The following is a 15,774-nucleotide window of genomic DNA, read 5'->3' as shown; positions in this document are numbered from 1 at the left end:
AGTATTTAAAAACAACCCAGCTCTCTATACAACTTGATGAGGCTACTTTACCAGGAAATGAAGCCTTACTTTTAGCATATGTACCAGTGGCGGCTTGCGGATAAGCACTGCAACACCCCCAAGGAAAAAACGAAAAAAATTAAATTTTGTTTGTGTTTATAAATAATAACAATGCTTACAACATTATATAAATGCAGTACATGTTAAAGGTTACAGCATATGTTTTGACATTTATTGAATACTTAATAATTGGAATTGTTCGATTAATGCTTTAGATTACGAAACAAATGCACTGCTTATCATCATGTTCGGTCAGTTGCAGCTAGACTCACCGATATTCATTTACACTTGTTACTGCATGTAACATGTGAATTCGACACTGCTTATTGAGCAGTGTCGCTACAGATAAATTGAATGCTTGCACATTATTTCTGTGAGATACAAAAGTTTTATTATTAGTGTGTGTTTGTTGTGGGGAGTGAAATATTTTTGGTAAATCTTATTTTATTCTGTTAAAATAACATAATTATTTATTTATTATAGATACAAGATAAATTATGACAAGTGTCACTGTTGAAAATATGAAAACAATTATACTTTCTCAATTATCGTTACACAAAACAAATACACTGCAATCTAATGCAGTGTCGAAATTATCATGTTCGGTAAGTTGTGGCTAGACTTGTCGATATTCATTTGCATGTGTCACTGCACGTAACAAGTTAATCTGATACTGCTCAAGGAGCAGCGTTGCTACAGATAAATGGTATGCCTGCGTGCAAAAATAGTATTAAAAATTTTATTAACATTAAATTTAATATAAAATATTATTTTCAAATAATATTTTAATAAATCAATTTATTAATAAGTAAATTTACTTATTAATAAATTGGTTACTGATCAGGAAAAAATCAATTATTTTTCTTATTTTGTATATGCAGCACCCCCACTTAAAAATTTTCACCGGCCGCCACTGATATGTACGATACATAGAAGAAGAAGAAAAAATTTGTCAAGAATTATTATTTGCTAACCAACACTAAAGGAGAATTGATATTTCATGAATTGGAAGTGTTTTTTAAAGAAAAAAGAAATCCCTCTAAATAATATTTTGCCAGTTGCTACCAATGGTGCTCTAGTGATGGTAGGGCACTATCACGGTTTCATTGCATATTTCAAAGAGGCGATACCGATGTATTCACCATACACTGTGCGATTCATTGTCAACATTTAGTTGCCAAATACCTGAGTGATTGCCTACACAGGTCATTACATTATGTAGTTACAACAGTCAACAAAATCAGGTCATTAATTGAACGCCAGATTGTTTGGACAACTTCGTATTGAAAAAGATGAATTCCTCTATCTGATAACAAACTGATAATCAGCACAAAATCTGATAACAAACCCATTCATTAGTTTTGTTCTCTTTTCATAAATCTTTCATTCCACAAAAGGCATACACTTTGCACATGCCTGAACAAAATTATGTATATTGAAATTACCCATCTTTGTTTTTGCATCGGTGCCATGATGGACATTACAGAATACAGCGACACAAAATTAAAAGCTTTAAAAACCACAGTTAGGCAACTGACAATTAAACAAACACTCATAAATACAATCATAAATACACTCATAAAATAAATACCTGAGTGATTGCCTACACAGGTCATTACATTATGTAGTTACAACAGTCAACAAAATCAGGTCATTAATTGAACGCCAGATTGTTTGGACAACTTCGTATTGAAAAAGATGAATTCCTCTATCTGATAACAAACTGATAATCAGCACAAAATCTGATAACAAACCCATTCATTAGTTTTGTTCTCTTTTCATAAATCTTTCATTCCACAAAAGGCATACACTTTGCACATGCCTGAACAAAATTATGTATATTGAAATTACCCATCTTTGTTTTTGCATCGGTGCCATGATGGACATTACAGAATACAGCGACACAAAATTAAAAGCTTTAAAAACCACAGTTAGGCAACTGACAATTAAACAAACACTCATAAATACAATCATAAATACACTCATAAAATAAATACCTGAGTGATTGCCTACACAGGTCATTACATTATGTAGTTACAACAGTCAACAAAATCAGGTCATTAATTGAACGCCAGATTGTTTGGACAACTTCGTATTGAAAAAGATGAATTCCTCTATCTGATAACAAACTGATAATCAGCACAAAATCTGATAACAAACCCATTCATTAGTTTTGTTCTCTTTTCATAAATCTTTCATTCCACAAAAGGCATACACTTTGCACATGCCTGAACAAAATTATGTATATTGAAATTACCCATCTTTGTTTTTGCATCGGTGCCATGATGGACATTACAGAATACAGCGACACAAAATTAAAAGCTTTAAAAACCACAGTTAGGCAACTGACAATTAAACAAACACTCATAAATACAATAATGCAAAAAGAATGAGTCAATTATTACAAAATACTTGCATAAAGAACTTATCTTTTGGCAAAAATCACACGCAGCACCTTCTGTCTTCTAGCAGACAGTTCTATGTACTTCTCATTCAAGTGGAGGGTTTAATCAATTCCAAAAGACATCACATTATGAAAAACAAGACTTCTTGAATATTACTTCTGAGTTTGCTTTTGTTACTGACTATTCATCCACAATGGCTTCAAAGACAAAAAAAACAAACTTGCACTCTTTTTTTTTTCCAACATTCAAAAATTGTTTGCCTGATCTGAAATGTGTAATTATTTTTGTGGATGCAAATGAAGAGGAATCATTTTTTGTTGAGTGGAAAAAGTTTTTGCTTTCAAGCATGGGAATTAAAGTACATTTATAAGACATATCTTAGGTGGAATGCATTAATAGATATTTGTAATATGAAAAACTGTGTGTATATTGTTCATATACACTTACCAGATGAGTTGTACCTCCATTGATATCATCAGCATCTACAGTCCAAGTTTCACATTGATCCAGCTGCCTGACATCTGTATAAAATAAAACCAACATAAATGAACCCGAAAAGGCTTTCAAGGTATCATTAATCATTATTAAAGAAAAGAGTTATACAAAAGCTTTACTCTCATACATCTACCACTTCAAATGAGTTGTAATAATGCAGGAATTGCCTGTGAAATAAAGTATATTACCTGACAAAACTTCTATTTTGCAAATAATTCCTGCACTATAAGCAAATCATTTGAAGTAGTGGAAACATAGATTTGAAGGAAAGCTGTGTACACAAAACATTTCAGAAATTTGCAAATTCTGATTAGCCTTTGCATGTTACAAAGTATTTTAGCCTGATGTTCTCAAATTGAATTACTAATTCAATTCACCACTGTCACAATTGTTAAAATAAAATACAATAGAATCTTTTCCTGAAAAAAATACAATATTTCAATTTCTTTTTTCAATCAGATGAATTATTTCTATATACTAAATTGGGTGACAATACAATTTACTATATTTTCGGATTGGCTGAATACAGGCTTGCTTCCATGCTGGAAATATGAAACATGATAAGATGATACAGAATGGGTGCTAGTTCCAATGCACAACTTTTAAGTACATCTCAGAAAGTACCACTGGACAAGAGGACATTTCTGATTTTTTTTTTTTTTACCATGCATACCATCCACAGGGTTGAAGAATGAATAACGGTACGAGTTTAATGAAGCTAAATGTATGGTCACGAAATTTGGCAGTCTTGACAGATAACAGATTAATTTCGAGGAAAATTGATGATTGGAAGTTAGTAATGGGGTAAATTTTTTCATGTAGTACAATCATAATTATCCTGTACAATAATTAACTTACTGAGGGTACATATCATGAATTTGATGATGATAATGATGATGAAATTTGAGATCCACTAATGTGTGGTCTCATACTCCATTGATGGAATAATATTAGAAGTGGCGAAGGCAAGGAATCTTGGAGTAATGATTAATAGAAATCTGAAGTTGAGGGTATTACAAAAGTGATGAAGGCCACCCACAAAAGGATGACCAGCAGAGATAAGAGAGTAGTAATTTCATTAGATAAAGCCCTAATCAGACCACATCTAGTCATTGGAATTTGGATGAATTAACCTTGGAGAGAATGTAGAGGTAGGTAATGCAAATTATATCAGGACTGTACAATGTTATTTATGAGGATAGACTGAGAGCAATATGAAGAGTTTGGTGGAGAGAAGATGATGAGGTATGACTGATATATTTAAACTGTTAAGAGGTAGTTACATGGTTAACAATGAGGTAATTACGTGGTTAACAATGAGGGTCTTTCATATAAAAGAAAGAGGAAGAAGCAAGGGCAATTCCTGGAAGTTGCAAATGGAAGTGGTGAGACCATGGAATGCGTTATTGCTGATGGACTGCATCTGAATGGTTTTGGTGTTAGGTATAGGGAGAGAGAGAGCTTTGTTCACCGAACATGCTGCAGTGCAAATTCAGGGAAACGTAAGGAATTAGGGTGGAGGCAAGTGAGATTGTGTGAAGGTACCCATTAAGTGAGTGAATGTGAGAATGACCAAGTGAGGAATCTAGTCTCTGAAGCAAAAATATTGAATAGGATAGTCAATTCAGAAAGTAAAGGTGGGTGAGAGACTAAAGGGATGCTGCAGTTTCTATATACTAATGCCAGAAGTATCAAGAACAAGGAGGAGGTGTTTCTGGCATTGGTTAGTGCAACCTCGCCAAAATTTATAGGTACTAGTGAGACTTGGCTAATAGCAGAAGATGTAGTTACATGGATTGAATGTGAAGAGTTTAATATTTTCAGGAAAGATAGGATGGGTGGGGGAAGAGTACTGCTGACGATAGCAGATGAATTGCAAAAAGAATAAAAATTTCAAAAAGAATAGGAGACAGGCAGGAGGATGGCTGTTCAATCCAAGGAAGGATGTTAGTAGTGCATGGGATATAGTTAAGGATCATCTAGAGGAAATAGTATTAAATTGCATACCTAGGTAAGGAGGGTTAATTGGTTAGGAGTTAGATGGATAAATAATATCATTAAACATGAGCTCAGATTTGAACTGTAGCTTAAAATCATCATCATCAACAACAACCATGGGTCCAATGCCCAGATGTCTGCTGCCATCTTGATATGATTCTTCCATTGCATTCTGTTTTGTGCAAGATGACGCAATTTGTGTATAGAGTTTCCGCACCATTTGACGATGTCATCAGCCCATTCTCTGTTTGGTCTTCCTCTTTTGTTCTTTCCTTCAATCATTTCAAACAGCAATGCTTTTAATTTTCTCTCATCATTCATTTTACATATATGACCAAATAGACATAGTTTACTTTTGATTATTTTCTGGATCAGGTTTTCTTTTAGTTGTATTCGTCTGTAGATTTCCTCACTGTTCACCAGTTTATTCTCAAGATCTTTCTATAGCACTTCCTCTCAAATGCCAATATCCTCCTTTCAGATTCTCTCAGGAGTACCCAGACCTTGCATCCATAGAGCATGCTGCTGAAGATACAGGTTTCTACAATGCGCAGTTTAGTTTGCATCTTTATAGCTCGGCTCTTTCATATTTTGTCCACGGCTTTTAAAATAGTTGTTGCTCTGGCAATTCTAATTTTTATCTCTTTTTTGGGGTCCAAGTCATGCGTCATGTGGCATCCAAGATATGTGAAGTATTCCACATTTTCCAGTTGAAATCTGTCTATCGTAACTCTGTTCAGTAACTCCTGTTGTCCGAATATCATTGTTTTAGTTTTTCCGAAGTTGACATTTAGTCCATATTTTTTTCCTTCTGTGTATAGTGTTTGCAATGTCTGTTCCAGCCTTGCTGCATCTTCTTCAATCACGACGATGTCATCTGCAAAGCAGAGGTAGTTTATTCTCATGCCATTTATTGAAATGCTCCACCTTCTTCTTTAATCTTATCTAGTGTTCTTCCCAGATGTGTGATGAAGATGATTGGTGATATTAGGTATCCTTGTCTTGTGCCTTGACTAGTGGCAAACCAATCTCCAGTCTCACCTGCTATTCTGATTTTTGCTTGTGCTTGGCTGTTTATATCTTTCAGCAGGCAGATCAATTTATTGTCCACACCATAGGATTCCAAGACAGCCCATGTTATACTTTGATCAATATTATCAAATGCTTTTTGGAAGTCCACGAAACAGCAATATATCTTTTTGTTCTTTCTTTATTCTTGGTTCTCAGATTTGGTTCCCAGGATTTCCACATTAACTGTGTGAAAGGGTATACAAAGGCAGATAACGAAGACAGTTTCAGGACTGTACACTGTTAGTTATGAGGATCGGCTGAGGGAATATGGACTGCAAAATTTAGTGGATAGAAGAAGGAGAGGTGATATGATTGAGACTTTTAAACTGTTGAGAGGTGTTTACAGGGTTGACACTGGGGAATTCTTTCGCTTGGTTGAACAGCAGAAAGGAGTGATGACAAGGGGCCGTCCCTGGAAGTTATGAAAGGAAACTGTGAGCAAGAGGGCGAGGAGTGGTTTCTTTGCATAGAGGGTGGTTGAACCATGGAATGCATTGCCTGATAGAGTGGTGAGAGCGAGAAGTCAATGAGTTTAAGGAGTGGTATGATAGACTGCGTTTCCTAGGAGGGACCTCCCACGATGAGTCTTGATAGACATGTGTTTCCTAGGAAGGACCTCCTGCGATGAGTCTTTTGACTCCTTGGAGGCCTAAATAATAATAAGGTAAAATATTTAAAATTTTTAACTAAGAATTTTTGACACCAAACTTTATTTTATTTTAATAGTACAGTCTGCACATATTTAGTTCAATATCAATATTTCAGGTAAGTGACATTAATTTAAGCTAATGTAATATTTCAAAATTTAAATATTAATTCTGTATTTTAATTTTTCTAATTTCCTCCTCTTCTAGTTCTTTCTTATGTTCTCATTATTGTTTGCATTTGTGCTTTATATTTATATTTACATTTAACAATGTGTTTCCCTGAGTTCTTTTGTTCTATTTCCCAAGGTTTTCTTTCATTTCCTGTGCATTGCTTTGTATTATTAACCATGATTTTCTTTTTTGCTTCATGTGACTTCCTTTCTTTGATTTTCATAATTTTTTGTCATGTGGTTAGTGTAAACCTTTCATGCCATTTCCTTTGTCCTACTGATTATGACATCATCTGCAAAGAAATTCAGTTTTATCATGAAGGTTTTGAGCTTTTACTATTTGTAATAGTCAGCTTAAAGCAGAATTAATTTTATGGAACTTAGGCCGCGATTTTTGTTATCACCGTACATCATTTTGTTACAGTGTTTACTATACTGTATGTCTACTATTATCACTTTGCAAGTGTGTATTATTCATATGTGGATATTGATTCTGGTTTATTGGTGCAAGGACAACAAAGGTCACAATGCACCAAAGCAAAGGTTGCAGCAGAACAGAAGGTAATCAGGAGTAACAGTGATAAATTAGTAAATAATATGTACTGAAAAAAAAAAAAAAAGCAAATTTAGAAAATTTATAAATTAAGCTATTCAATATCTATACAAAAATAGAATTCATAATCAAATGTGTTTAAATAAATTAATGCTTTTTTTAAAAAAATTAAACACATCAAACAATTTTGTCTCAATCTGGAAACATATGCTTAAGTGTGGTTCAACCAGATTAGTAAAAATCATTCCTCTCTCACGTGAAGTGCTGGCACCAGAACATGACAAATGGCGAGTTGCAAATTGCATTTTTTCACACATAGGTAGGCCATCAGCTCTCAGTTAGTCAGAATGCATAAAATAACTCACCTATGCAGAACCCAGCAAGAACAACTCTCTCTCTCTCTCTCTCTTCTGTTTCTGCATTGACTAAACTGCCAGTGCTAGATTTCAGGCTTAATTTTCTTTAATTTTTTGGATTTTATCCCATACAATTTCTGCACTGGTGATACAATTAATAATATAAAATAAAATTATAAAATGAAATTAATGATATAAATCTTAAAAAAATATAAATCTGTGTTTTTTACTGACATCTCGCTAATACGCTTTGGTCCAAGCATATTTAAAGACTATTAAATTTGATGTGGTGGGGTATCTACAAAATATACCCCCCCCATGATCTAGATCTGCATGATACTCTGGATTCCACCATAGTTTTGAATAGATGGAAATTAAGATAATGTTTTTAGGATTGTGGATGTTGCTTCCTGGACAATAAAATCTATGATAAAATCACTGATTCAATGATAAGTGTTTGAATGACTGCTTCAGCATTAAATTTTGCAAGATGGGGGGGAGTACTCCAGTCAGCCTAGTCCATTTTCCACATGGACATCTGTGTGGAGAACATGGTTCCTGTGAACACATAGTGCAAACATCAGGAAAATGATTAAATTAAAAATTAAACTAAAAATGCCAACAAGAAATTATATTCTTGGTTTAGACCTTTGTCCAAGTGTAAGCAAACAATGTTTGTGCATAAAGTATCTTCACAACTGGGCTACTTTATATAGAGACTAATGATTTCATGTAAATTCCTTAGTATCCCATAATGCAAAGCACATGTCCTTTTGGAATTGTATACAGTCATACCCCAACTTACGCGAATCCAGAGTTACGCGGTTTCTTATATGTACGTATTCCCAGTCCCACTTCACCACTAGTCGTATCTTTCCAGCGCCGGCTTCACTTGCCAGTGTCGCACATGCTGTGAACAAGCACTGACATGTTTCGCGCAGTCTCCATTCATACACGATTTTTATGGTCTACAAACCTTGCGATTGTTTAATGTTATGTTCTTGATAAAAATATTATCACATAAAAAATAATAATCGTCCAAAGGAACCAAGTCTGATTCTTCTACAGCTAGCAAGAAAAGAAAAACACTGACTTTGGAAACAAAACTCAACATTAATAAGGATTTTGAAGGCGGAATGAAAATTTGTGAGCTAGTAAAGCAGTTCGATCTACAGGAATCCACAGTAAGAACAATCATAAAAGAAAGGTTTACAGATATTGGAGGACATAGATTCTAACAAGGAACGAATTGTAGCCACAAGGTAAGGAATAAAAAAATCATTAGCTTGCTATGAAGAAATTTTGCGTGACAAGAAAAAGACATTATGCCGACAGACGAATCTATTAGATTTTATGAAACCATTGACATCGAAATAACTTTCTTTTTTTTTATGTACAAAAAACACCTGTATTTCTTAAAAAATATAGGTGTTTTTTGTAAACCTTTGGTCCCAATTAAATAATATTTTGTATGTTTGTATAAATAAATTACATGCAAAATTATACCCTGAGTTACGCTTTTTGTTGGTACCACTTACCACGTAACTTCGGGGTATGACTGTAAAGCTATGCATGGAAGGACCCCTACTCAGATTGGTTTCAGCCTTTACTGAGGTATGTTAAAGTACAGAAATACCTCTGTAACTCTCCAATAACTCTGAGTGATCTACAAGACATTACTCTATATCTCACTCAGTGACCCTAAAAAGAGCATTACTAAGTCATCACTCCTGACCTGAATCCCTCTAGGTCAAGACACGCGGCAGTAGCACCACCCAGTGAAAGGCAAAAACCAGCCACAGAGGAAAACGCTCTACTCCCTGGGAAGCAAGCTATCATAATTGAGAACCATACCAGGAAGAGATAATAATAATTATCATTATTATCATAAAGGCCTCCATGGAGTCAAAAGAATTATCGTTGGAGATCGTTTTTAGGAAACACAAAGTTTATCATACCACTCCATGAATTCATTAACTATTCCTGCTCTAACCACTCTCTCAGGCAATGCATTCCATGGTTAAACACACCCTAAATGCAAAGAAACCACTCCTCAACCTCTTGCTCACAGGCTCCTTTTGTAACTTTCAGGGATGGCTCCCTTCTCATCACACCTTCCCATTGTTGGACCAAGCAAAAGAACTCCTCAATGTCTACCCTGTAATTGCCACTCAACAGTTTAAAAATCTTGATCATATCACCTCTTCTATACACCATATTCCCTCAGTCGATCCTCATAACTGACATTGTAGTCCTGAAACCATCTTTGTTATCTGCCTCTGTACCCTTTCCACAGTTAATTTATTCCCTTCAAATCCTGGGGACCAAACCTGAGAAAAATAGTCTAAGTGTGGACTGATCAGGGTCTTATACAATGGAATGATAACTATTATCTCTGCAGGTCAACACCCTTCTCAGTTTTGCAGCAATCCTCTGGGTTACCTTCTCCAACTTTGCAATATGCTCCTGAATTTCAGTTTTTTATCAATCATCACCCCCAGATTTCTTGTCTCCCCTACTTACTCCAGTATTGTTCCTCCAATCGAGTATGCATCCTCCCATCGATGGATCCCAAACTTCAAGACTTTATATTTTACTGCATTAAACCAATATCCCCAGTCATTTGTCTAGCTTATTCAAATCCTCTTGCAGGGCTACCACATCTGCACTATTACTAATAACCCTTCCCAGCTTCACATCCTCTGCAAACAACTGAATATCCCCCTGCAATCCACTGACAATGTCATTGATATAAAGGTTAAACAATATAGGTCCAAGTACTTAGCCCTGTGGAACCCAACTCGTAACCCTGTGCCTCCTTGAAACTGCCCCACCATACACAACTGTCTGATACCTATCGGACAGCCAATCCTGAATCCAGTTGACCAACCTGACATGCAATCCTATGTGCAGCAATTTAAATATCAGTTTATCATGTGGCACCCTGTCAAATGTCTTCGCTAAGTCCAAGAAAATGGCAGTATATGCTTTTCCCTCATCTACAGCTCTTGTAACTTTATTATAAAAGGCAATCATATTAGTAAAGCAAGAGCACCTTAACAAATCCATGTTGATTCTCACAAAAACACATTACTCTCATCTGTCCAATGCCGTATATAGTCCCTCACTAATTTCTCCAAGACCTTGACAACTACTGATGACACACACACTGGCTATAATTAGATACTTCCAGTCTGCTACTGCCCTTGTGCAGCAGCACTAGCTTACCTTCCTTCCATTCCTTGAGTACCTTTCCCACAGCCAGACTTTTACTGAAGCGCCAGGTCAATGGAGCTGTCAGTTCTTGAGCACATTTTCTCTCAAAACCTGTGGTGAAATACCATCCAGTCTCACAGCTTTACTGATATCCAGAGTACACAGTATTTGGAACACGCTCTCCTCTTGCACTTCTAAATCCTGAACCTGCCCCATCCCTCTAGTATTAAAACATTCTTCTGGATGAAATACTCCAATAAAATGCTCACTGAACAATTCCACATTGTCGTCTGCATCAGTCACTCTATTCCCATTTTTATCCCACAATGTCATTCTTCCACAATCATTTCTCCTTCTACTGGTCACAAAACTAAAAAATTCCCTAGGATTTTCTTTGGGTCTTAGTGCCAATCTCTTCTCATATTCCAGTTTTGCCTTCTTCACCATACTGGTCATTATCCTGGCCTATGTCTTATATTCTACATGTATCTGCCCTCCACCTCTATCTCCTTATATCTCTTCCATAATCTCTTTTTCAACTGCAGTTCCTGTTTGTCATCCACTTTACACCAAATTGTGTCCGCTTCTTCACTCATGGAATACAGCTTACCATTGCTTCCAACAAATATCCTTTCTCAATTTCCCAAGCACTAATGATATCCTGGCCTTCCAATTCTGCCCTCTATGGAACTGCCCCTAGTTGATACCTAAGACTATTATAATCACCTGCTTTATAATTCCACATATGTTCCCTTTTCTTTGATACACCTGCATGTCTATTCATCTTCCAAGTCAAAACCACATGGTCACTCTCTTCAACTGGAAGAAGAGATGTCACTCACTTATCATCAGCTCTTCTGATGCTATGACCAAATCCAAAACTCTTGAACCTCTTTTTCCCTCTATTACATCTTGCCTAAGACATTTGTCCCTTAAGAATTCTAGAAATTCCATCCCGTTATACTACATGTATTTTCCTCTTCCCAGCTTATGCTGCTGTGGTTAAAATCTCCCATAACAATCACTATTCTTGCACTTGCCAAGCTCAACTGCCTAAACACACCTGCTCCCCACTCTCTGTGCTCCATGATAAGATTACAAAACTCATATATTTCCAAAATACAAGTAGTCAAAAGGTGTCACAATTTGTTAAAATACTCTGGATTAAAGAAAGATATTGAAAGTTTTTTCACTTGCTTATAACTTTAAATTAAAGATGCCAAGAAATTATATTCTTGGTTTAATCCTTTATCCAAGTGTAATCAAACAAAGTTTGCTCATGAAGTAACTTCACAACTGGGCTACTTGTATATAGAGGTCATATCAACTGCCTTAGTATCCCATAATGCAAAGCATACACCCTTTCAGATGTGTATGATGCTATCCATTATGGGAAGGACATTACATAGACCAGTTTCAACCTTTATTCAGATCATATTAGCGGGAGCCAGACCCAGAAGAGAGATACAAGTGAACCAGTCATGAATATATTTCACTTGCATTGTTTGCTTACATTTTGTACAGGATTAAACCAAGAATTTAATTTCTTGTCATTTTTAATTTAAAGTATAACAAGTAAAAAAATTTCCAACATCTGTCTCTAATCTAAGATTTTAATAGTAAGATGTAACACCTTTTGAATATTTGTATATGGGTAATATATGACTTCTGCATTATTCAACCTTGGTAACTCATCTGGGTCTGGCTCCCACTAATGAGACTTCAATAAAAAATAGTAAAAACTGAGACTTTCCAATGGAACATATAGAGAACCATACCGAAATTCTTATCCTGACATTCTTGAAATGCGATAAAATCAGTAACATATGAAAAGATATATATCATATGAAGATTGAAACTCTCTTTCTAGTGAAGATGCCTATACCAAATTTTGTTAACATCAGTAGAGTACAGACACGGTGCCTGCATTCTGGTTCGTATGATCACTTGAATGGCAACTGCCCCAAAGCTAAATGTTTTGACTGTATAGAGATTCGACATATAGGTAATCAGAATCTCAAACCTTTGTCAGAAATGTGAAATTTCTGAACATTGCATTACAATCTGTTCTTTCAAAACTTTTACTGAAAGAATGAGAGCACTGGTAGAGCCAATTAGAACAGCATATATATCGCAGAGGCATAAAGAAGAGTTTCCAGTTGTTCCAATTCAGTCTAGTAAAGATAGTGCTTTCAAGCAAACTTATAGCGCCTCCGTAGCGCAATTGGAAGAACGACGGTACATTGTGCCCTTCAATTGGAATAGGCCTAAGTTCGATTCTCGACATGACAGGAGGAATCTTTATCTGGATGATTTCAATCGAAGGTGAGTTAGCCGATCTCATCAGGGTTTTTTCTCCCGGAAACTCGGGTTTTTCATCCCGCATAGAAAAATCGGCCCTTCAGAACACACGCAATTTACAGACAAAAAATACTAGTTGTAGTAGTGGTGGAGGTAGATGGCATTGATGGAGATGCTTTGTAGTAGAGGTTCGGTGTAGTGGTTGAAATAGTTTTAGGTGTCCTCCTGCGATGAATCTTCGGACTCCTTGGAGGTATCAGGAATAATCATAATAATAATAATAATAATACTTGTTAAAATCACAAAAAGTCAGTGACAAAATGAACCCCAAAATTCCAAAACTGCAGGTGCCACTTTCCCAGTCAAATATGGATGTAACAACAACAGTTGAAATTACCAATAATGAACCCAGTATAACAATTGAGCAGATACAAGATAAAATGCAAACAAATGAAACTGTTATAAGGAGAAACCAGAGAAGAAACAGAAAAGCAAGCGAGACAACTGAAAGAACTTAATATGCAGACAAGATCATCAAAAAGAAAAGAGTAATTAATAAAAAAAAAGTATGATAAACAAAAAAAAGACGTATTAAAAAAAGAACTAAATCTAAAAAAGAAGAAATAATAAAAAATCTAAAAATGGAAAAGATTGTGAATCATCAAATGAAAACTCTTCAGGCTCAGAAAAGTTCATGGATGATTATGGAGGAACCATCTCATGCTAATAAAGGGAAAGCAAGAGATACAATTAAAGAAACAATAAAGCTTACTGATTTAAAGTTTTCTCAATAAAATTTTCATCTACATGAAAAGAAAATAACTAGACTCCAAATCAAGAACAACAATTTACAAGAAGTAGGCTACACAATTGCTCCTTCACAGATTGAAGACATCAAGTTCATCCAAATAGAAGTTAAAGACTTACCAGTGACAGTTCAGTAATCATATCATCTCCTTTCTACATTGCCTCATGAAATGTATGAGGATTCCACAGGCAAGTTAAACAAGAAGCTATAGGGAAACTTATACCATACCATATCAGGTTTTTGTTTCTCAAAGAAACACTTCTGCAGATATAAAGATATAAAAATTTTGTAACAGATATCCACTTATTTCATATTGGAGCTTTAGAAGATTTAACAGGGCTGGAATAGGATTTCTTATTCTCCCCGCCCCCCTCCTTGGGTCCTTCTAATAAGGTTTATAAATGTTTATGCTCCATCAAGTGAAAAAACAGTTAGACGAAAATTCTTCCAGGAATTGAAGCCATATTTACATGGTGCCCACTACATCACAGCAGCTGGAGACTGGAATTGTTTTGAAAACCCCACATTAGACAAAATAGAAAGCCATCCCAGGAGTGGAAAAAGTGGGATATGCACAAATAAAACATGCCTCGACAATGCTCAGCTAGTAGACTTATGGAGGATTTCCAATCCTAACTCCTAGCTTACATCTACATGAATCAAACTATTGGTATCCATGTTGATTGAATTTATATCTTCTTCCCTTATAAATAGGATAATTCAGATAAAACATCTTGACATCAACATGTCAGATCATAGTCCAATTCTACTAAAAAAATGCCTTTCTTTTAGTGTTGCACGGTGATCAGCATTCATTTTTAGAAATTATGGACTTTACAACTGTGTTATAAACCTTATTATGAAGGTCGAAACATTGGGAAATTAAAATAGTTATTTATAACACGGTTATAAAATCCATAATTTCTAAAATTAATCCAGTTCTACTTAAGTTCCAATGCATGGAACAAGTAGAGATCAGTTCTGGACCATGGAGACTTCTGCAAAATTTTCCATTCATCTTTTCAACCAAATTCCAGACCCTCTATCCAATGCAATGGTATAGAATGCAGCAACATCATTAGAAACATTAACATGGAGATAGAAGTGGAAAAGCAGAAACAAGTAGAAGAAAGAAATTTTGAAATAAGAATACAGCAGTACTTAGCAGATAGCTCTTCAGCTGCCCTCTTCATTAGACAATTCACTAAATTCTGCCAAGAAAGGATCATCACTCAAATCTGCACTGATGGTGAAGACATGTCCATCATTCAAGACATCCTTGACTCCTTTCAAAAACACTATAAAAATCTGTTTGAAGACAATAGTACTGGGGAAAATTATAACTGTTGGAACATTGATGGCTTTCCTGTTCATAACTACGATGGGTTTGATAGATCCATTACAGCATCTGAAAGTACTACAGATTATAAAGAATAGCAGACAAAAAAAAATTCCCATGAATTGATAATCTAAGGATAGCACTTAAACATGAGGCCTGGGATTTTATTCTTCCCATTTTAGTTACACTGTTTAATTCTTTTTCTCTCATCAAAACACAATACCAAGTGAATTTGTAGCAAGCCATGCTGTTCTCATTCCAAAACTTAATAGAGATCATACCTCAATCAGCAGCTGGAGACCTATTTCTCTATCTAATACTGACTACAAGATATTTTTTTGCATTATCAATAACA

General features: G+C 35.3%; 1 protein-coding gene across 2 annotated transcripts in view; it reads right to left on the bottom strand.

The window, feature by feature from the left end:
• The window catches only part of Sec5 (exocyst complex component secretory 5), a 584,315-nt gene that overhangs the window by 191,702 nt on the left and 376,839 nt on the right, over positions 1-15,774 (bottom strand). For both annotated transcript variants that reach the window (XM_090401446.1, XM_090401447.1), the window contains exon 16: positions 2,913-2,986. In XM_090401446.1, coding sequence (XP_090257572.1) covers positions 2,913-2,986 — 74 coding nt within the window. The remainder of the gene's footprint in view (positions 1-2,912; positions 2,987-15,774) is intronic.

Source organism: Typopeltis vanoorti, chromosome 12 (genome assembly GCF_054136105.1).
Source record: "Typopeltis vanoorti isolate ZY-2024b chromosome 12, IOZ_Tvanoo_1.0, whole genome shotgun sequence".
Taxonomy (NCBI): domain Eukaryota; kingdom Metazoa; phylum Arthropoda; class Arachnida; order Uropygi; family Thelyphonidae; genus Typopeltis; species Typopeltis vanoorti.
The sequence above is the reverse complement of the archived record's forward strand: the minus strand, read 5'-3'. Positions and strand labels throughout refer to the sequence as shown.